This window comes from Vulpes vulpes, chromosome 10, assembly GCF_048418805.1.
Source record: "Vulpes vulpes isolate BD-2025 chromosome 10, VulVul3, whole genome shotgun sequence".
Lineage (NCBI taxonomy): Eukaryota > Metazoa > Chordata > Mammalia > Carnivora > Canidae > Vulpes > Vulpes vulpes.
The window spans coordinates 27,246,674-27,270,379 of NC_132789.1; the positions used below are offsets into that span (position 1 = coordinate 27,246,674).

Consider the following 23,706-nt stretch of genomic DNA (forward strand, 5'->3'; position numbering starts at 1 on the left):
CCAGTCCCAAAAAGCCCCTCCTCTGCCCACCCCCCTGACATCCTCAGGCAGAGGGACCTGACCCAGTGCCAGGGAGAGGTCAGAGAGCTGAGGTCTCATTTGCATGAAAGGGCCCCTCCCTCTCTCAGAGGATGAAAGGGGAAGGGAGAGATGAGGGGAGGCTCTGCTCAGCTGAGGGGCCACGGAAGACAGGATCAGTGATGACCTCCACCATGGGCTGGTCCCCTCTCCTCCTCATCCTCCTCGCTCACTGCACAGGTGACTGGATGTGGGACAGGGGGAGGGGTCTTGGGAGGACATGTGGCGTCCAGACTCCAGATCACCCTGTCTATTTCTCTCCTTCTTGCAGGGTCCTGGGCCCAGTCTGTGCTGACTCAGCCGGCCTCAGTGTCTGGGTCCCTGGGCCAGAGGGTCACCATCTCCTGCACTGGAAGCAGCTCCAACATCGGTAGATATAGTGTAGGCTGGCTCCAGCAGCTCCCGGGAACAGGCCCCAGAACCCTCATCTATAGTAGTAGTAACCGACCCTCGGGGGTCCCCGATAGATTCTCTGGCTCCAAGTCAGGCAGCACAGCCACCCTGACCATATCTGGGCTCCAGGCTGAGGATGAGGCTGATTATTACTGCTCAACATACGACAGCAGTCTCAGTGCTCCCACAGTGCTCCAGGCCTGTGGGGAAGTGAGACAAAAACCCACTTACCCATCTGCAAAGTGAGTGAGTGCTGCAGCCACTGCCTGCTTAGGCTCCCCCTGGGTTTCTGCTCATTCTTCAGTTGATGCCCTGAGCCCAGGTGCATCTTGGCGACCTCCCGGGAATGGCATTTACTTCATCATCTGTGACCTCAGAGTCACTCAGAGTAGCCCATTGTGCACAGAGGGTGTCAAAGGAAAGAGACAGTTGTGTCCTCGTGATCAGGGACAGGTTCTTTTAGGCTAGTGTACATTCACTTGTCATCGTCTGATTTTTCAGTAAAAGAAATACTCTTAGGTCGTGAAGCTGTCATGGTCCTTCAGCCCCATCCCTGCTCTGCTGGTGCACATGTCAGCTCTTTTTGCAGCTGGGAACATTGTTGCCTTAGCATCAACCAGAGGACTAGTTCTTATTCTTTGATGATTGCATGGTACACATAAATCAATGCCACACTCAGAAATATAAATGGTTAAAAAAAAAAAGCTTTCTAGAGAAAAATCCCCACGTGAATGTTTATGGAAACTTTATTTATAATCAACACAATTCAAAGCAATCATAAATATGCACACCTTTTTTATACCAGCTTTTTATAAAATGACCAGACTTGAAGTAACGAAGATTTACTCCAACCTGATGTATAGTCGTAGAGGGTGATATTAGTCAACATTTAATGAAATAAGTTCTTAAGTTCAAAAACATGCATGAATATTAACTGCACATTTCTTCAGGATGAATAACATAAAAGAATAAATTCCACATCACGGGAATCTCATTGTATTTTGGAAGAGGCGGGAATCTAGAGGTGGTAAGGAGGCCAGGGATTGACAGCAGGTGGAGGAAGGAGGAGGGGGAATGTGTGAGGCGACTGTATTCATGGTGATGTCACTCCCCTACAGGGCATGGTGACATTGGTCGCACCACACTGCTGTGTTGTCACAGCTCAGTAAACTGTACCCCAGAGCCACAGCTCCTTCATGCAGGCAGAGAATGTCATCTAGGAGTCTGGGGTCCATGATGGAGCTCACAGGGGAATATCATCCCATCCACTTCCCCAAGGAGGTGTGACCCCTTGTCCCCAAAGGGGGAGGACATGAAGGTGGGGACCTGAGAGAGTGTGAACAGGAAGTTTGAAAAGGGAGCAAAGAAACTGAGCACATGAGCCCCTTAGGATGACAGATCTTGCCCCATGGGCTGAGGGCTCAGTCCTTGTCATGTGTCGGGGCCGGGCCTGGAATTGAACCATGACATCCATGGTCACAGATGATGCAAGACATCGTTTTCCCTTGAGGAACAGAAGGTCCTATGTTGTGAGGGTCTCGACCTCTCCATAACCAATGTCAAGGTCGGACACGCCCTTATGCTTCTGGAGACGACTGCCCTAGGTCCCTCAGTTACAACACAGGATAGTTTGAAAACTAAAGGTTGATTATTTATAAACATGTAAATTACAGCACACACCTGGGGCCACAGAGGTCATCATAGAGGCAGAGCGAGCCTGTGGCCTCCCCACCAGGAGTGTGGACAGAGGCTCAGCTGACAGAGAAGGAGTTGGGGTGAGAGACAGAGACAGAGAGAGACAGGGAGAGACCAGGCTTCAGGGACCCACACTGGAGTCCAAGGGGGCAGCATCCCTGATGTCTTTGTCCATGTGCTCCCTGCCCTGGGGATGGTCCTGACCCTGAGCCTCACTCTGATCCTGGAGAAGCAGTGGAGCAGTGGGGACAGTTGGAGACAGTCTCCAGGCAGGAGCCACAGCAGGGGGTTATGAGCCATTTGGAGTCATGAGATGCAGCCTCAGGAAGGCTGGATGTGACCTGGGTGTGGCCTGTCCTCCATGCACAAGGGGTGAGGACCCACAGCACTGGAGGCAGAGGGCTCTGCTCTGGAATCCTATTACCTCATCTCAGCCAGTGTGGACCAGGACTGGGGCAGCAGGAGACTGGGAGCCTGTCCCTCAGGTCCATGGGATTCTGTGCATCCCTTGCCTGAGTCTGGGCCCAGGTCACACCTGCTGTCAGCCCCAGAAACCCTGAGCTCAGAGAGGTCCTCCCAGGCCCTTCCCATTACAGGCACCAGGAGAGGAACTGGGAGTGGGTAGCAGTGACCAAGATGATATTCTCCTCCCTCTGGGGGACTAAAGGTTAAGAAACAGCCCCCAGCTCTGCCTCCCTGTGGCTGGGATCCTGGGGATGTGCAGGTCAAGGCAGAGATTGGGGTTCTCCACCCCCACTTCTCCATGATGCCCATATCTCGGGCATTGCAGCCTGACCTTGGACATTCAGCTCATGCTCCTCCATAACTCCTCATCCCGCTGGGTTGTAAAGGTCTGCAAAGCCCCCAACACATGGTCACTGGCCTCAGCCCTCCTGGAACACTTTTATGCAAGAGACGAAGAGGGTCATGTGTCACGACTTTGACACCCAGCTCACCCCTGGGGACCTGGAGCAGAAGGGAGGACTAACATTGCCACACACTGCAGGGACGCTGCAGGGAAGGCCCCCGGAGCCAGCCTGGACTGAGGGACACTGCCTCCTGTATTCCTGTCCCCTGTCCCACACCCAGGGTATGGGTTCAGGGTACTGTCTCTGGGCTGCAGTGTGAGGACAAGGCTGACACTTACTGTACAGTGACAACTGTGTCAGTGGTCCTGGTCACAGTGACACACACAGAGGAAGATGTGGGATAACACCTCAGCCTGCCAATGGCCTTGGACTGTCTCCCAATTTAAGAGAGCTTGAATACACACTAATTCAGAAGTAGATTCTGGATCACAATATCCTTCCTCCTATTTTTCTATTTACATCTTTCTGAAGACACAGAAGAAATAAAAACTGAGAAGAAAGAGATACAGAAAGATGTTAGTGATCCAAATTGAAAACTTAGCCTCAGTGTCCATTGAAAGATGAATGGATAAAGAAGCTGTGGTCTATGTACAATGGAATATTCCTCAGCCATTAGAAATGACAAATATCCACCATTTGCTTCGATGTGGATGGAACTGGAGGGTATTATGGTGAGTGAAGCATGTCAACTGGAGGAGAAACATCATATGATCTCATTCATTTGGGGAATATAAAATACTAAAGGGGTTATAGGGGACAGGAGAGAAAATGAGTGGGAAATATCAGAGAGGGAGACAGAGCATGAGAGACACCTAAGTCTGGGAAATGAACAAGGTATGGTGGAAAGGGAGGTGGGTGGGTGGTGGAGGTGACGGGGTGACGGGCACTGAGGGGGGCAGTTGACGGGATGAGCACTGTGTGTTATGGAATATGTTGGCAAATCGAACTTCAATAAAAATATACAAATAAAAGAAAAATTAGATCCTGTTGTCACGGTGGTCCTTTTCTCTTCCCATAGAACGTCTACTTTTATAAATTTAACGTTCAGAACAAAGGGACGGTCCCAGCAGTTTGAAAGTCCAACTCAGGGTGGACTCTGCCCTTCCCGCTGTCAGAGCAGAAACCTCCTCTTCTCGCCCAGGCCTCTGCTCTCAGGACAGGGCAAGGTTCACTGCGTCCCAGGTATGAGGCACAAAGCTGTGGGGATGCTGGGTGAGAACCAGGCCCAAGAGGAATTCCTGGCCCATACCTGTGGACTTGACCCTCAGTTGTGACATCAGGGTTGTGGTTAGGAATGGGGGATTTGGGATCCTGAAATGTTGTAAAAACCCTGACCCTTCTCCAGGGACACTGGGTGAAGTAGTCCTGTGGATGTGACTTCCTACAGCTGACACCACTCAGGACCATGGGCATCCTCGGAGGGCCTGTTCCTGATCTGCCAGTGCCCGCTTGCAGCATCCTCTCCTCCTGTACACAGTGGAGCTTTGCAATAGTCCTGGGTGGAGGAGGATGGCTTGGATGTCTAGGGAGGAGGAATTGGAGTATTTGTTGCAAATCCCTTTGCCTATGAAGCTGTTGTGAAGCCTCAAATGTAGAATTCACCTTTTGTGGAGGGAAGAGCAACAAAATGGGAGTTAATATAGGAGGAGCTCTCTGGGAGAAGCCCTGAGTTGTGAGCTAGCACAGCCTTGACTGATATTCCAGGCTATAGCCTGACTTTCCTCCATGGACTTTGTCAGCTTGTCCTCCTTGACAAGATACTCACAGGGTCTCAGATAAGGAGGTTGTGAGACAAATTTCTGGATCCAAGGATCTTGTCTCTGAACCCCCATTAAGGAAGAAACTTATCTGGAGAGACTGAGCAGGGTGGTCTCTGCCACACGATGATCTATCCTTCCACAGGAAACAGAAACATTCCAGTAATGCACACAGACTAAGAGAAAATGGAACATTCCAGGAGACACAGACATATAACATAACAGAGCCCAAGGCACCTCACCACTCAATGTGGAGAAGATGAAAAGGAAGAAACACCGTGATCCAGCCGAACGTGCAGACTCCAAACATTCTTCCACACTCAGTTCTATCATCTCATTCCATAGAGTGTGACCTTGTGTCACTACTGTTATATCCACAGGGGATACACTGACCATAACGCTGGTCACAGACACAGTCTCCTCTCTGAACCATCTCCACGGGAACTTGGACGGGATCCTGCAGGCTCTCCCCGACAACACCCCCTCTCTTCTCTTCTCCCCGCTGTTCCTCTGTCCTTTGGCTTTGGTCTCTCCCTCTGGTTCTTCAGGTCTGAGCTATGTCTCCACATCAGGATTCCAGAAAAAAACAGAAATGATCTTGCTGTAGTTTCTAGTCTTAGGGGTCCAACTCTTGGAGGAGAATGATAAGAAAACGGAGTTGCAAGAAACCCCTCACATTCTTCTTCCTGCTCTAAGAGCTAGGCTCCATTTTTTTTTTACCCAGCACTCTTAGTCAGTCTTAATATTTTTAGAGGTTTCTTTATTTTTATATATAGAGAGAGCATGCTGTGGGAAGCTGCGGGCGGGCAAAGGAGGAGGGAAGGAGGCTCAAGCAGACTCTGGGCTCAGTGCAGAGCTCTGTGCAGGGCTCGAGCTCACTATCTTGGGATTAGGACATCAGCAAAAAGAAGAGTTAATGCTCAACGACCTGCACCTCCTAGATGCACCCCCTACTCCATTCTAATTAATATAAAAGTAAAATTATTACATTTCCTGAAAAGTATGTGTTTATCTACTTTTAAGTATTTGCACGTGTGATGTAATGATTTTTACCTACTTCAGAAGTATCCAATGGCCTCACTCATGGGGAATCCTGGAGGAATCCATAGACAAAAGTTTGCCTGCATATTTTAAGATAAGTCATTATTTTTCTTGTGCTCCAGATTTTCATTCTGAAGAATTCTGCAGACTGTAGACCCACCACAGAAACATTTTCTATCATACACATTCTATGGTTTTCTCGTATTGAGGAAAAATTCCTTGTTGTCAGGAGCATGATGCTCTGTTCACAGTCTGTCAATGAAGAAAGAAAGACAAGAAAATATAGATTAAATTAAATGTCCTTACAGCCTGCAGCCCCCTGTTAGAGACCTGAAATATACAGAGAATGAGTTGCTCAAGAAACTCATGGATGCCTTAGTGCCTTAATGTTTATCTTTATTAAAGATTGAAAATACCCTCACCTTAACAGCAGCTAGATCATAAAGGACCTGAAAGCCTTGCTTTCAAATTCCTTAGAGTTTTACACTATCCCCGACCTCCACTTATTAAAAAGCATATCACCGGTCCCTCCTCACAATCCCAGTGCAGATTTCTGCCCACAGGACCTGTTACCCTTATAATAAAACCACTTGTTACCAACATTATATATCTCGAGAATTCGTTCTTGACCATTGGGATCGGTAATCCTGTATCACTGTGACAAGTCACAACAGAACAGGAGACGCAGAGTCCACCTGCGTCTGACTGAGAATGTAGCACTGTCCTTACAGTGTGCATTCACACAACCTACTGAACACCTAGTATATGCCCCCATGTGAGCCTTGGGATGTGAGACACAAGTGGGCATGGGAGAGTCCCCATGATCTAGGAGTTGACAGTGTCTGGGTGAAGAGAGAGGACACAGAATACGTATAATGAGGAAAGCTTGTCCCTGGATACTGAGGAGGGGTGAGCTTGGTAGGGTGGAGTTGGAACATTGGAGGTGTACCCAGGGAACCCCAGAATGTGATGTCCCACAATGACATCTCAGTCCTGCAAAAAGAGTGATGGAGCATGGCATGAGCATGTAGGGGGGACGTGGCAAGGGTGTGGACTCTGTCCCAGTCAGACTAGAAGTTCTGGACAAGGGGATGATGATGAGGAAAGTCAGAGTCCTCATGACATAGAGGAAGCCAAGACTGGGATGAGAGTTGGACGGAGGGGAAGGAGGTGGGGTTCTTGGAGCAGTGTGGGGAGGGGCCTCCACCAGCTAGGACAGTGTGAGGATCCATTTCTGAGGCAGGATGACGTCTACCTCGTGTTTCCAGGATATACGATCAGCCCCTGATCCAGGGGACTGTTGATCAGGAGTCCTAGCGATGCACATCTCTGCTTACTCTTGACTGACCTTGATGAAACTTCACCAGTGCCTGTTGCTGTGGAGTCAAGTATTTACTGAGCTCTTCAGGTCCCTTGTTTTCATAAGAATCTAATTCTTATTAAAGAATTAATAAAGAATTAATAAATCTAATTTGGCAGATTAACAGGAGAAAATCACGTTTCATAGCCTACATAGTGGGTATCCACACAGACGTGGAGAATTCCAAAGACAGTCAGGCACCATGACACATATGTGAGTGAAGGAGAGGGGCAGGGGTCCGATGACCAAAGAGGAGAAAGTACATTAGAGGGAAGGTGAGAGGAGTTGTTTGCAAAAGAGAGGTTGTCCTGCTATGTAGACATATGTCTTAGGTAAAGAGAGAGCCTGGTAATAGCTCTCTTCCTGGTACAAGCTGGCAATTTGGGGGGATTAAAGAGCTCTTCATAAATCTGCAGATTTTCATTTGCTTAAAGTGAAACTAACATTCATGCCAATGGGGTCCAATCTGGGGCAGCCTATGTTTAGGCAGTTCCCTCCCTTCTCTGAAAGATACATGTGTTAATACTTGTGCTAGCATATTTTTCAGTTTTTTTTGACACTCTCCTGATGATAGGCCAGTTTATTTAAACCCATTTCAGGAGGGGTTGATGGAGGTGCATTCTCAAAGTAAGGTTTGTGGTTCAAGAAATCAGGTATTAAACATGAGGCAGTTGTATGGGGAAAAAAGGATGGTAAATGATCGAATGAAATTGTAGGTAGTTGCTGAGTTCTGAGGGTAACCAGTGGAGAAGATTTCTTGATGTCAAGCTTCATGTCGTCACATAAGGCTGTGACAATCTGACAGACTTTCCTGGCTTGTACTTCAAATGTGTCTGGTGATCTCTGACTATCCCAGAGAGCCACTGGCATGAAGACCACCTCTACATGAGCCACCGTGGTGACTTTCCTGAAGGTTCTTTTTTTTTATGATAGTCACACAGAGAGAGAGAGGCAGAGACACAGGCAGAGGGAGAAGCAGGCTCCATGCACCGGGAGCCTGACGTGGGACTCGATCCCGGGTCCACAGGATCGCGCCCTGGGCCAAAGGCAGGCGCCAAACCGCTGTGCCACCCAGGGTTCCCTTTCCTGAAGGTTCTGTCATTGGATTAACAGTTACCTTTCAGGACTTCAGGATATAGGGCAGTTTGAATGCACTTCCAAAGGTGGGGGGAAAATCAACATGCTAGTTTTCAGACTTGTAGCCAGAGATTTTAGGAAGCTAGAGAAAATCAGGATCAAGTTCAGGTTATAATGAACAGGAATCGACTCAAGTATTTACTCAGATGTGTCATTGAAATATATGTTTTCTCAACAACCAGCCTTGTTTCTACTAAATATAGTTGCAGCAAATGGCACTTGAACATATAGGCTCTTGTTAAAATGTGATTTGCTGCAACTTTTGTGAAAAACCTCTGGATGAAGTGTTTAATAGCTCCCCCTGTATAGAAGCCAAGCCAAAACTTGTGCCAAACCTTGTTATCAGACTTATCCTGCAACACGTATACACTTGGTGCACTCTCTGTTATTGAGGTACCCAAATATCCCAAGGTTCCCGCCCTGCCAGGACATGACCTCCTGACTAGCCTGGTAAAGCTGTTGGAAACTCTGTAAGAAGGTGGTAGGATGATACTTCCAAGAGGTTTTACTGGATCCATAAAGTCAATGCTACTTCCCTAAATCGGACTGGTCATATCCGATTATGTGTGTATAGGTGTATACAAATGCATATATCTCATTCAAATATGACATTCTACCCCTTGTTCATTTCCTAGAGTTAGGAGTCTCTCATATTTTGTCACCGTCTCTAATTTATCCCACTCATTTTCTCTCCTTTTCCCCTAGGGGGTGGTGGAAGGGGAGATGGGGTGACTGGGTGGTGGGCACTGAGGGGGAGCACTTGACGGGATGAGCACTGGATGGTAGAGTATATGTTGGCAATTCGACTCCAATAAAATATATATATTTATAAATATATTACAAATAAAAGAAAATTTATATATATATATATATATATATATATATATATATATATATATATATAAAACCAGTATGACATTCTAGTCAAGACATGGCCAACACGCACATGAGAAAATGCTCCGCATCACTTGCCATCAGAAATACAAATCAAAACCACAATGAGATACCACTGCACACCAGTGAGAATGGGGAAAATTAACAAGGCTGGAAACCACAAATGTTGGAGAGGATGTGGAGAAAAGGGAACCCTCTTACACTGTTGGGGGGAATGTGAACTGGTGCAGCCACTCTCGAAAACTGTGTGGAGGTTCCTCAAAGAGTTAAAACTAGACCTGCCCTACGACCTAGTAATTGCACTGTTGGGGACTTACCCCAAAGATACAAATGCAATGAAATGCTGGGACACCTGCACACCGATGTTTATAGCAGCAATGTCCACAATAGCCAAACTGTGGAGGGAGCCTCGGTGTCCATCGAAAGATGAATGGATAAAGAAGCTGTGGTTTATGTATACAGTGGAATATTACTCAGCCATTAGAAATGACAAATACCCACCATTTGCTTCAACGTGGATGGAACTGGAGGGTATTATGCTGAGTTTTGAAATAGTCCATCGGAGAAAGACAAACATTATATGTTCTCATTCATTTGGGGAATATAAATAATAGTGAAAGGGAATAGAAGGGAAGGGAGAAGAAGTGTGTGGGAAATATCAGGAAGGGAGACAGAACATAAAGACTCCTAACTCTGGGAAACAAACTAGGGGTGGTGGAAGGGGAGGAGGGTAGGGGGTGGGGGGAAATGGGTGACGGGCACTGAGGGGACACTTGACGGGATGAGCACTGGGTGTTTTTCTGTATGTTGGTAAATTGAACACCAATAAAAATTAATTTATTTAAAAAAAAGTCCATCGGAGAAGGACAAACATTATATGTTGTCATTCATTTGGGGAATATAAATAATAGTGAAAGGGAATAGAAGGGAAGGGAGAAGAAATGTGTGGGAAATATCAGGAAGGGAGACAGAACATAAAGACTCCTAACTCTGGGAAACGAACTAGGGGTGGTGGAAGGGGACGAGGGCAGGGGTTGGGCGTGAATGGGTGACGGGCACTGAGGGGGCCACTTGACGGGATGAGCACTGGGTGTTATTCTGTATGTTGGCAAATTGAACACCAATAAAAAAATAAATTTATTATGAAAAAATAAAAAAGAAACACTTGCACATTTGGCCAACCTCATCGGCAAAGATTATAGCAGCAGAACACAGACACTTGGGGTTTCAGGATCACGGGAGCTGAGGGAGAGCTGCTGGTGCCATGACTGGTATGGATCCACTTCTAGTATGATCTGGATGACTGGAAAATGTGATGTGAAATGTCTCTGAGAGAAGATGTGTCCTATTTCCCCTGAATCATGACAAAAATAAAACCTAATAGAGAAAATCAATAAACCAGAGACAGAATGTATTTCAGATAAATTGCCAAACTTCTGGAGAGTTGAGCAGTCATAAATATACAGGTACAAATATATATAAGAAGGAAAGAAAGAAAGGATATAAAGAGAGAGAAAGAAAGAAGAAGGAAGGAAAGAAAGACGTTATACAAGGTATTTCTCAAACATAGCACAAGAAAAAAAAAAAGGTGGCTAAAAAGTAAGTTAAAGACATTACCAGATATTTCACAGAAGGAGATAGGGAGATTTCATATAAACATGTGATATTCTGTTCCATACAATATATCATTGGCAAAGCAAATGCAAATATGAATGAGCTACCATTGCACACTTATCAGAATGGCCAAAATCCAGTAGACTGGCATCAGATAGATTATGAACAGAAAAAGAATCATTTAAAATAGCACCAAATGGGGCAGCCCCAGTGGCTCAGCAGTTTAGCAGCGCCTTCAGCCCAGGGCGTGATCCTGGAGACCAGGGATGGAGTCCCACATCAGGCTCCCTGCATGGAGACTGCTTCTCCCTCTGCCTGTCCCTCTGCCTCTGTGTGTGTGTCCATAACCTCCTGGCAGAAGCAGGCAGTGTCCCAATACCCACCTGCCATGGTGTCAGCTACTCAGAAGATAGCTGAGCCTCCATCGCATGGGAACATCAACAATTCTGGGCAAGGCAGGCCTAGTTGACTGGTTTGCACTCCAGGTTTTCTCACCCATGATTGTAGCAGATACTGGGGAGATCGTATGAACTCCTTCGCTCAGCAGGGAGAATGAATGCAGTGGTACATGGCAAAGCTGGTTTGTTGCCATATACCCATTGCTGGTGGTGGTCTAAAAACTGGGGAACTGAGCCTGGGCTCTCCCTGGGCCTGAAAACACTGAAGTATGAGGCAGGAGGCAAGGGAGCTGGATCTGCATTTGACCTTCCACTCTCCGGGATCAGTGAGGACAAGGAATGCAGTGGGGAGCAGAGGATCCATTCCCTGAAGGAAAGCAGCTCCATCCCAGTCCTGTGCATCCCACCATGGTGTTGGCAGGGCCCAGCAAAGAGCTTGTCCCACACCCCAACCTGATAAGTGGCAATCACTGCCCCACCTTCTCCAGCAGAGAGTAAGCAGCAGAGTGGTAAGCATTTTCACTTGAGCCACCTGGAAGCTGACATGAACACCCTTCCCCTTGCTGCTGCACCTGAGCAGGAGGATCATTTGTTTGAAGAAAAATAACTGAGGACCAAGCATCTCATTATATAATAGCCATAATACCCAGGATCCAATAAAAAAAAATATGACATGTCAAGAACCAGGAAAATAAAATCCTGAATGAGAAAGGAGAATCGACTGACACCAACACGGAGATCACTCACATGCTGTAACTATTGGAAAGGTAGCTTTAGGCAACTCTCATAAAATCTATGTGGTGTAAAATTACACTCTTCAAACAAATGGAAAAAATACAAATGCAGAAATTAAAGAGAAATCATCAAAACAAACCAAATGGAAATTTTAGAACTGAAAAAGATAACAGAAGTCATTGTAAAAAAAAAAAAAAGGAAACTCTCCAGTGGGACTCAGGAGTAGGTAACACTTCTTATTTGTTTGTTTTCTGGCTTATTTGTTGAAACCAAAAATGGGCTCCATTCCCTCTGTGCAGTTCCCACCATCTTGACTGATCTCCTGATGCTGTCAGCAGGGGGCGCTGTGCACCTGCTCAGAGCTGGCCAGGCCTGAAACCCACTGAAATGGTTCCACCTGCTGGGCCCTGCACTGGTGCTCACTGCCAGAGGGAGAGATGACAGCAGCTGTCTCCTCCCAGGGGACAAACCCATAGCTCTCACCCACCCCAGAAATCCACCTTTGATGGAAGCTCCTAGCTGGGCTGAGGATCCAGAATCAGATGGTACTGTGGGCTCCTGTTTGCACAATATACCACGAAGCATGCCCTTCATCCCTGGAGCCAAGGAGGAGATAAAAGAAATGTCCCAAATACAAATCAAAGTTAAACTGAGATATGACCTCATACCAGTCATAACAGCTAACAGACACAACATAGGAAACAGCAGGTGTGGGCAAAGATGCAGAGAAAGGGGAAACTTCTTGCCGAGTTGATGGGTCTGCAAACTTGTGTAGCTCCTTGGAAAACAGTTTGGAAGTCACTCAAAACGTTAAAAATAGAAATACTCTGAATCAGCAATTACCCTCCTAGGTATTTATCCAAAGAATACAAAAATACTAATTTAAAGGGATACATGCACCCTGAGGTACATAGTAGCATTTCCAACTATATATATATATATATATATATATATATATATATATATATAGTTGTATATAGTATATATACAGATATATATGTATATAGATAGATGGATATGATGGAATATTGCATTATATATATATGTATATATATAATGGACTATTATTCAGCCATAAAAAAGAATGAAATATTATCATTTACAAAGATGTGGTGGAGCTAAAGTGTATAATGCTAATTGAAATAAGTCAATCAGAGAAAGACAAATATATAATTTCACTCGTGGAGAATTTAAGAAATGAAACAAAATATCATAGGGGGAAAAGCGAGGAAACAAGAAACCAACCCTTAAATCTAGAGAACTAACTAATACTTACCAAATGGAAGATGGGTGGAGGGATGGGTTACAAAGGTGGTGGGGATGAAAGAGTGCACTTGTGATGAGTACTGGTTCATTTATTTAAGTCTTGAATTACTAAGTTGTACTCCTATTACACATTGTGTTGGATATTTGGAATATAAAGAAAAACTTAAATAGAAAAGAGACATTCCTGAGACCAGAGCCAGTTTTAAGGCCAGGGAATCTTCGAAATTCCATACCATGATCTTGACTCCTCTCCTCCTCCCCCTCCTCAGCCACTTCCCCAATTCATGGAGATTTGAGAGGCATCCTTAGGAGGGATCCATCTGCCTTTCTTCTTAATTCCTAAAAAGGGTCTATTTTCATTTCAGGGACCAATTCTCAGGTCGTGGTGACTCTGGAGCCTTCATGGCCGTGTTCCCAGGAGGAACAGTCACTTTCAACAATGCCTCCACTATCCATACTGGATCCAGGAAAAGATTGGCCAAGTCTCAGCCATTTATTTATAATAAAAACAACAAATACTGATTTCTTATCCTCCCTTCTTGGGAGCAAAACAGACTTGACCATCTCCTCGTGCCCAGCCTGAGGCCGAGACTGAGTACACCTGGGGCTGTACTATAGTGGTGCTGGGCCCAGTGAGAAACCAAGATGAGGACGGGGGACATAAACTTTGTTTTATCCAGTGTGGATACAAATATCATGTGATTACTGACATCTCATGGCCAAACACCTGAGCCCAGAGCACTATAAATGCAGACTCGCCATGGGGAGATGGGCATTGGGAAGGGTCTGGACGGATTTCCATCCCTGTGTGAGTCCTAACATTGAATAAATGTATGAGTGACTCAGGAGGCATTAGTTCACTAAAAGACAAATTCAGGTATTTTGTATTACAAAATGTGTGTAGGATCAGAACTATAGATTGAGGCCAAATACATCTCCTCTAGAAAAAAAAAGGAACGTTAAAAGTCTTCCTTTACAGATAAAAAATTAAAAATGAAAAAATCCTCATTTTGTATTTTCTTAATGTTCACTTTATTGGGCTGCATTTCAGTGCAATGCAACTGCATTGCATATTTAAAAATAGTAATAATAATCTTAAAAAAAAAAAAAAAAAAGGACGCGTGCTTAGCTCAGCAGTTGAACTCCTGAGTTCGGCCCTGGGCTTGATCCTGGATTCCTGGGATGGAGTCCCATGTCAGGCTCTCTGCATGGAGCCTGTTTTTCCCAGAGCCTGTGCCCCTGCCTCTCTCTGTGTGTCTCCCTTGAATGAATAAATATAAACTTTTAAATCAATCAATCAATCAATAATAAATAAAATATAGTGATTATTATAAGGCTTTTTGGAAAGGATTCATCTTTCCTAATATCCTCATTTAAATTGGATCCTACCAAAGAATATATGTTGAAATTGTAGACCTCAGGACTTAAGAATGTGACCTTATATGGAAAAGGGTGCTGCAGATGTAATTAGTACAGGTGTGGTGATGAAGTGGGTGGGATGACCTCCTAATTCAATTGATTCCTGTGCTTGTAACATGACAGTCAGATGGAGACAAGGAGGGATCCGTGCAAGTGTGGAGACAGAGATTGTGGTTCTGCAGCTGTAGACAGGGAACCCCAAAAATTGTCCTCAAATTTCTTACAGTTATGGAGAGGCAAGAAGGACTCCTCTGCAGGTTCCAAACAGATCATGGGCCCTCCCTACAAAGTGTGGATTTGTGTATGAGCAGCAGAAATGCCTTTTTTATTTTTTAAGCCACTGATTTTGTGGTGCTTTATTATGGCAGCCCTAGAAATATAATATAATCTAAAAACCAATTTATAGATCTAGGAAATGTCACTAATAAGTGGATTACAACTAAACAATGAAGTTATTTCTCAATTATAAAATTGAAATATATTAAGTTTGACTTTATTCACTGAAATTGTCTGCTGAAATAGGAAATCTCATACTGTGATGATGAGAGTATGAATTGGTAAATCAATTTTGGAACATAAATTTTAAATACATTTTAAATATTAAATATATATATGACCTGCATCACCATTACAAATTTTTGAAATCAACTCTAATGAAAACTATCTAGCTAATACACTACAAGATAAAATATACAGGTACATCTAGTTAAGACACGTTAAAATAACAAATAATTGAAACCAACTTGAAACTGCTTGTACCAATGAATAAACATAAGAGACACTTTCCTGTGCAGAGGACTTCGAGTAACAGGTGTAAACTCTTGGAACTGAAAGATGTCAGGCATAATCCTCACTCAGTAAGTGTGGACATAGACACCAGCAAACAAGGAGAGCCTGAGAAAATGTCATAGTAAGAGAAGCTTAAGGAGATATCAGGAATGTAACAAAGAATCCTGACTTGGATCTTAGGACAGAAAAAGGACATTAGGGAAAAACTAGAAAATGTGAATCAACTGGGGATATAAATTGTTATGGATTGATTCCAGTCTCCACTCATTCATGTGATAAAAAGTTCTCACACATCTCATGTTTCAGGATGGGTCAAAATCAGGAAATGGGGATGTTGCAGATGTAAGCACAGGTGAGACAAGTAAGGTTTAATCTCATGTGGAGTCTTTCTCTCCCTTTGGTTTTCCTCTGACACTTTGGTTGGAATGATGGTGAAAGGGTTCTCAGTGTTTTAGAGAAGAGAGCTATGGACTGAGCTTTCATTGTCATAGAGAGCCTTGATATGGCAGAAAAAAATATCACGGACAGAGGTTCCATGGCCTTTTTACTGTCAATCCCTGCAGCATTTACCAAATAAATACAAGGCTGAATAGAGGTGGATACCAGGTGCTGGGGAATCCTTTGATTTAGGACTAAAAAAAAGAAATTCTAAGGTTTTCATATCATATAAAGTTTCCTATCAATCCTCATATTCATAACAATTAGAAAAGTGGATTAATAAAAAAACAAAATGAATCGTATTTCAGAGAGACAAGAAATAATGAATTTCCAAGCTAACTGCAAAGGGAAAATGAAAACCCAGACTGGGAAGCATGAATAGTGGACACTTTCATGCTGAGATCATTTTAGTGTGTACCAACGCAGACATCATTTCCAGGGTCTTTGCCCTGGGGGTCACGTGATGTAACAGGAGACTCAAATAATACAGCACCAGCAACTTTGGTCCCTCAGGTAGGATAACCCCTGTAGATTTCTTATCAGGTATGAACGAACAATGAACATTGAGAAATCTTTGGCCTTGAATTTGGTTTTGGCTGGAGATTGATCAGGACTCCAGGGCCCTGCAGTCAGCAAACTCAAAGGTTAGGTAACACTAATATATTACCTGACATAAACACTGTTAAATAAACCCTGTATGCAGCAGCCTGAATCTTATTAGGGACCTGGAGAAAATTAATGATTTTGTCCCAAACTACTCAGTTCAACCCCACAATGTCTACTGCTCACCCCACTGGTTGCATGGTTGGGAAGATATGAGACAAATGTCTGTTCATTGGGCCTAGATCTCAGAATCCATCCCCCATGAATTCTGGACAATAATTCTGAGCAATAATTCTTGGTTGGGGCCCAATACATGTGTCATGAGGGTTTTCAGTGCAGGAGGTGGAAGACCTCCACTAGAAGAGGGCTTCATTTATAGTAACATTCTGTTTATATCAGTCTTGATACTGAGTAAAAAACTGGTTTAAAAATATATTAAGTATATGAGAGGGTCCATATATAAGCATTTTTCAGGCTAAATTTTGTGGAAACTTTGAACCCAGAAAAGTCAGCAGGAGCAGAAGACACTTTTCCCTGACAGGATTTTATTCTCATGGCAAAGAGATGCATCAAAGGTCCTTGCAGGGCAGTCTGATGGGACTTCACAAGAGAATCTGAACCCATAACAACAACAAGGATGAAAGTGGAAGGTGGGTCCATGTAGAGTTATTATAATTATTATAATGTATGAACCAACTTGGTATGCTTCGGCCATTAGTTGGTTCTAGATGATCATAGACTGGATATGACCTCAGGCACCTGGAAGAGGTAAACTCCACTCTCAGGGATGCTGAACCACCTGGGAACAGAATCCCTGTGCAGTACACCATGTATTTAACTATCTGGGGGTCATTAGTGAGATGGAAAAAAAAAAGACCTGTCAGCCCGAAACTCCACTGTGGGCACCTCTCCATTCACTGCCCTGGGCTATGACATCATCTACATCCAACTGCAAAAATCTGGACATCATTGGAGGAGTGCTGGGAGGGTCAGAGAGCCTGGAGGACTCAGTGTCTCAGCCCAGCAGGTGGCGCTTCGGACAGGTCCCTTGAGGCCAGGCTTCTGGTCCAGCCCAACTAGGGAAATACTCTAGTAATTCTTGCACACTTGGCAGGTAGTGTCCTCACTGCCATGTAACTCTGCAGCATCCGTGCCCCTGGAGGTGCATGGGTGCTCAGCTCTGACTCCCTCCCTTGTTCATGTTGCATCCTCCTCCCCGTGTAGTCATTGTCCAGGCTGGTGTTCAGGCAGGACAATCCGATGCTGGAGAGGTTCCCAGGATGAAATGAATCACCTGCAATGCTACCTGGTCTGGACAAGGGACCACTGTGGAGGAGAGGATGGGAATGCCAACCGTGTGGCCTCAGCCACCAGAGCCCTGGGCTTCTCTGTCCTGTCCTCTCCTCCTCTCCTCCTCTCCTCCCTCACAGACTAGGGGTTCCCTTCAGGGATGAATAGAAAAGATGCAGGGGTGGGGGAAGCATTTGGACTACTTGGTTCCCTTCATCGTTTTGTGTGTGGTCATCACCCTGTTCCTTCTGTCACCTTATGGCCTCCAGCTTTCCTTTCAGGACCCCTCAGACTAAGCCCTCAGGCTTGTGGTTAATGTATCACTCACATCCTTCCCTTGGGGGAACGGAAGGCTTCCCTCAGCCCTGGTTGTCTGGGAATGACTCCACACCTTGCACAAATCATATATGGTCTTTAGGTGACATGGGAACAACAGACCCACCACCAGCCCTCCACCTGCTTTTCCAATTGACCTCACCTGTGTCTCTCCAGGCATTCCTGACTCTGTGGGCATCGCCCTCCATCCACCTGACACTCTGGACCATCCCTCCCTCTCCCACAGCCTGGAGTCCAGTAAGTCTGCTCCCACCGTCCCACCTGGGGACACAAGCCCCTGCACTTTTCCCCATTGCCTTGGCTGTCACGATCTTCCAGCCCCTCCCTCCTCCTAATGACCCTTCTAGGTCTCCCTGTCCCACATTCTGTACTATGATGTCCACTGAAGCTAATTCTCTGATGAGCACCCCTGAGGACAGGCACAACTGGGATAAAAAATCTCACAGTAAATGGAGGGGAAGGAGATCACAGGATGGCCCTGCACTGGTCCCTGCTTGATGTCCAGGCCCTGCTCTGTCCCCAAAACACTGGCAGCTTCATCAGACTTTTCCGTCTCCTGTCAACCCTGCTCTGGAAGTGCCTGGCATTCCCACACTCTGTGTCCTCCTCTGTGAAGATATGTCCCCCCCACCACAAGCTCCTCCTCACACTCAGCACATGGATCCATGAATAGAAAAGGTGCAGGAGTGGGGGAAGCATTTGCACCACTTGGTTCCCATCATCGTTGTGTGTTTGGTCATCACCCTGTTCCTTCTGTCACCTTATAATCTCCAGCTTTCCTGTCAACCCTGCTCAGGAAGTGCCTGGCATTCCCACCTCTGTGTCCCCTAGGTGAAGATATGTGTCCCCCCACAAGCTGCTGCTCACACTTAGCACGTGAAGCCAACCCGCCTCCCCTGAGGCCCACCTGCAGGGACAGAGACCCTCTGCTCTGTGTTCCCTGTGTCTGGTCTTCAGGTCCACAGCAGTTCCTGGTTCTCCTGGAAGACGACTGCACAGATCCCTCCTGCTAGAACCCAGTCCGTGTAGGAATCCTGATCAGAGAAGGCATCCCAGGACCTCTATCCATTGCTGGAGGGTCACTGTCACATGCTGAGAGCACAGAATTCAGAGAAGCAGAGGAAGAGGAGGCTTGCCTAAGGTGGGAAAGGAGAGATTTGCCCAGAGACCAGCTGGGGGTGAAGTGAGATGGAGTTTGAGCTTTCTACAGGATAGGGTCTCCCAGTTATGCAATCCCTGGTGCTGGGTACTTTACTGGTGCTGGGTACTTTACTTTTATATGAACTAAATAGTTGTGTCCTCTGTGAACTGGGATGGGTACCTGGATCTGTTTGTGGGCCTGGATCTGTTTGTGGGCCCCAGCAGGTGCTTCCTCCAGGCCCACCAGGGGGAAGCTAGTCCATCAGGAATAACTCCCTGTCACAGGGCCACAGACCTGTAAGTGAACAGGAGGGAGAGGCAGGGGTGGTCACATTTGTATGAGCAGCCCCTTCTCTGTGAGGCCCTGGGACAGGGGATAAGACAGGCCAGGGGAAGCCCAGCCCCAGCTCTGTGGGCTAAGAAATGGCTGCATCACCATGGCCTGGATCCCTGTACTCCTCATGCTCCTCTGTCCCTTCACAGGTAGGACAGGCCACAGTGCAAGAGAGGGGGACCCCAGCCTAAGTCATATCCAGGTGGCTCCCCTCCTCAATCACAATTACCCTGTTTCTTGTCTTCATTGTGACGTGTGTGTTTCTGCAGTCCATCCCATCCAGTCCATCCCAGCCTGTGTTGACCCAGCTGCCCTCCGTCTCTGCATCCCTGGGAACAACAGCCAGACTCACCTGCACCCTGAGCAGCGGCTGCAGTGGTGGTCATATGCTGGTTCCAGCAGCCAGGAGGCCTCCTGAGTACCTGCTGATGGTCTACTGAGACTCACCAGGGCTGCGGTGGCCCCAGCCGCTTCTCTGACTCCAAGGACACCTCGGCCAATGCAGGGCTCCTGCTCATCTCTAGGCTGCAGCCTGAGGACAAAGCTGACTGTCACTGTGCTACAGACCATGGCAGTGGGAGCAGCTCCCGATACTCACAGCGTCTCAGATAAGGAGGATGTTAGACAAAGATGCCTGGAACCACAGACCTTGTCTTGAACTACTTTTCAGAGAAACTTACCTGGAGACTCATGGAAGGGGTACATATATGTAGGAAGGTCTGGATTCTTTCTTTTTTTAAAAAAATTGTATTTATTTATTTATTCATGAGAGATACAGAGAGAGACAGAGACACAAGCAGAGGGAGAAGCAGGCTCCCTGCAGGGAACCTGATGCAGGACTCCATCCATGAACCCGGGATCACAACCTGAGCTGAAGATAGATGTTCAACGACTGAGGCATGCAGGTGCCCAGAAAGTCTGGATTCAAAAAATGAAAGATAAATACTAAGGATATGCCTGCAAAGTGACACCTCATAGGTCATCCGAGGAAGGCAGGAAGAGATGAGAGGCCAGAGCCCAACTGCACAACCCCTTGGGGGCCGGAGAAGATGGACAGGGATAAATATTGTGTCTGCAACTGAACCTGCCACCCAGCAAATATTCATCCACAGTCAGTTCCATCATCTCGTTCCATAAAGTGTGACCTTTCTCACTACTGATGTACCCAAAGCTGATGCACTGTCTATAACCCTGGTCACAGACAGTCTCCTCTCTCTGAACCAGACATACGTGAATTTTGACCAGATCCTGCAGACTCTCCCCGACAACACCCCCACCCCTCCCTCCTCTTCTCCCCTTTGCTCCCCTGTCCCTCAGGCTTGTCTCTCCCTCTAGTTCTTGAGGTCTGAGGTCTGTCTCCACCTCAGGATTTCAGAGAAAACCAGAAATGATTTTGCTGTAGTTTCCAGTCCCCAGGGTCCATCTATGGGGAGGAGAATGACCAGAAATTAGGATTGCATGTGAAACCCTACATTGTCCTTCCTGTTTCTGTCACTCGGCAGCACCTGCACGTCTGATTCAGGGATGTTGTTACAGGGCTGCTCTCATATGAGTCCTCACTGCCTGGATCAATCCTCCCCCAGGTAGAAGGGCTTTGAGACACGGGCCTTGAAATCCGGGCTGAGATAAAGGGCAATCCCCTGTGTGTGGAGAAGTCTTAAAAGGGACTGAGGGCCACTTGGCCTAATTTTAGTTCATGCGTGCACAAACATGCAGACACAAAAACACACTCTCACTCACAGCTGTATCATCTCTGGTTGTATATTGTCCTGGGCTCTGCAGTTTTGGGGCTTCTCCATCCGTCCAAAAGTTAAGCTAATCTGTGCTCACCAGCTGTCCTTGGTGTCACAGTCTCCAGAAGGCAAAATCCCTAGTAGGAGTGAACACGAGTGACTGAGGTGCTGTCACCTGGTAGCCAGGATATGCTTTGAATACCTGTTGTTTGGGACAAAGCTGATCCTCAGGATTCCCAGGGGGAGTCTCTGTCCCCTTAGGCAGCTCAGCCCCCCACATTTTTCTGGGCTTCAATCAGCACTTGAGGCCGATCAGTACTTTGATTCTGAGACCCCAGCCTCAGTGCTGATCCACCAGAGGTCAAGGCCCCCAGGGATATGGGACTCACCCTCCCTGTGCTCTCAGGGCTGGGCTGTCAATCCCACAGTCTCACCAGGGACACCTCCAGCCAGGCTGGACCTCTGCTAAATCATCTGATCCAAGTCAGGACCACAGGGTCTGTGACCTCAGGGACATAGTCCCCTCATCTCCACTCTCCACCACTCACAGGAGACCTTTGACAACAACTCTGGGTCCAGGTGGCTTTTTCCAAAAGAACTTCATTCTTCTACTCCTGGATGGCTGAATGAGCAATTGTTCTCTCCTGAACATGCTGGACACAGGTGCCTGGGCACCAGCCGTGCACACCCCAGATAGGCATATGACCCTTAATTTCTCATCCTGGAAGCTCATCTGTGTATGGGAATTCAAGCACTCAGATGGTTCTGAAGTTCATACAACAGGGTCCTCCTCGGGGCTCATGGGCACCACTTCAGGCTTTCCTACCTGCATAATCAGACCCATGATATAATCATAAGATTTAAAAAGGGATCCGTGGCAGAGACACACAAAGAGAGAGAGGCAGAGACATAGACAGAGGGAGAAGCAGGCTCCCTGCACAGAGCCGGATGGGGGGCTTGATCCCAGGACTCCAAGATCATGCCCTGAGACAAAGACAGATGCTTAACCATTGAGCAACCCAGAAGTCTCTCGCACCAAGAAATTAGAGTGAAGCCTAAAATCTATGCTGCAGTGATAGGAGACCATGTGAGGGGACACATATCCCGATCATAGGAGGAGAGTGGCCAGAGCTCTGGTGACAGGACCTGAGTCCTAAAGCCAACTGATCCCCATGTCATGCAGGGTGAGGTGGCGTCAGGATGCCAGAAGGCAGTTGAGGCTTATTTCTTAGGGCTCAGGCTGGATCAGAGCTGGGAACACCACCTGGCACTGACTGTGGCCTCTGCTCAGGGCTCACAGGTGGGACCTCCCTAATCACACCCCAGCCCCAAGCAGCCCCTCCCCTGCCCACCCCCCTGACATTCTCAGGCAGAGGGACCTGACCCAGGGCCAGGGAGGGTCAGAGAACTGGGGTCTCATTTGCATGGACGGCCCCTCCCTCTCTCAGAGGATGAAGAGGGGAAGGGAGAGATGAGGGGAGGCTCTGCTCAGCTGTGGCGCCACAGAAGACAGGATCAATGATGATCTTCATCATGGCCTGGTCCCCTCTCCTCCTCAGCCTCCTTGTTCACTGCACAGGTGACTGGATGTGGGACAGGGGGAGGGGACCTGGGTGTACTTGTAGCGTTTTGTTCCCTCCTCTTGTCTCCAGACCCCATCATTACCCTCTGTGTCTCTGCCTCTTGCAGGGTCCTGGGCCCAGTCTATGCTGACTCAGCCGGCCTCAGTGTCTGGGTCCCTGGGCCAGAAGGTCACCATCTCCTGCACTGGAAGCAGCTCCAACATCGGTGGTAATTATGTGGGCTGGTACCAACAGCTCCCAGGAATAGGCCCTAGAACTGTCATCTATAGTAATAATTACCGACCTTCAGGGGTCCCTGATCGATTCTCTGGCTCCAAGTCAGGCAGCTCAGCCACCCTGACCATCTCTGGGCTTCAGGCTGAGGACGAGGCTGAGTATTACTGTTCATCATGGGATGATAGTCTCAGAGGTCACACGGTGCTCCAGGCCTGTGGGGAAGTGAGACAAAAACCCACTTACCCGTCTGCAAAGTGAGTGAGCGCCCGCCCCAGCAGCTGCCTACTTAGGCTCCCCCTGGGTTTCTGCTGATTCTTCATTCGATGCCCTGATTCCGAGTGCATCTTTGTGACCGTCCTGGGAATGGCACCTGCTCATCATCTGTGACCTCAGAGTCACTCAGATTAGCCCCATTTGTATACAACGAGTCTCAAAGGATACAGGAAATTTTGTCCTCATGAGCTGCGACAGTTTCCTCGAGCCTAGTTAACATTCACTTATCATCTTCTGATTTTTCAATAAATGAAACACTCATAAGTCATGAAGTTATCATGGTCCTTCAGCCCAGTCCCTGGTCTGCTGATGCAC

The 23,706-nt window shown here is 46.8% G+C and overlaps 1 protein-coding gene across 6 annotated transcripts in view; it reads left to right on the forward strand.

Moving 5' to 3' along the window:
• LOC112907482 (immunoglobulin lambda-1 light chain-like) overlaps window positions 1-23,706 on the forward strand; it is a 699,686-nt gene that overhangs the window by 126,093 nt on the left and 549,887 nt on the right. The window contains exons 1-2 of one of the 6 annotated variants that reach the window (XM_072723321.1): window positions 111-258; window positions 350-656. The exons of 2 other annotated variants lie outside the window; for them this stretch is intronic. In XM_072723321.1, the coding sequence (XP_072579422.1) occupies window positions 132-258; window positions 350-656 (434 nt within the window). In that variant the 5' untranslated portion in view covers window positions 111-131. Of the gene's footprint in view, window positions 1-110; window positions 259-349; window positions 657-22,800; window positions 22,899-23,008; window positions 23,316-23,706 lie in introns of those variants that run through there. 3 more of the 6 variants (XM_072723320.1, XM_072723324.1, XM_072723325.1) reach the window with 3 other exon arrangements.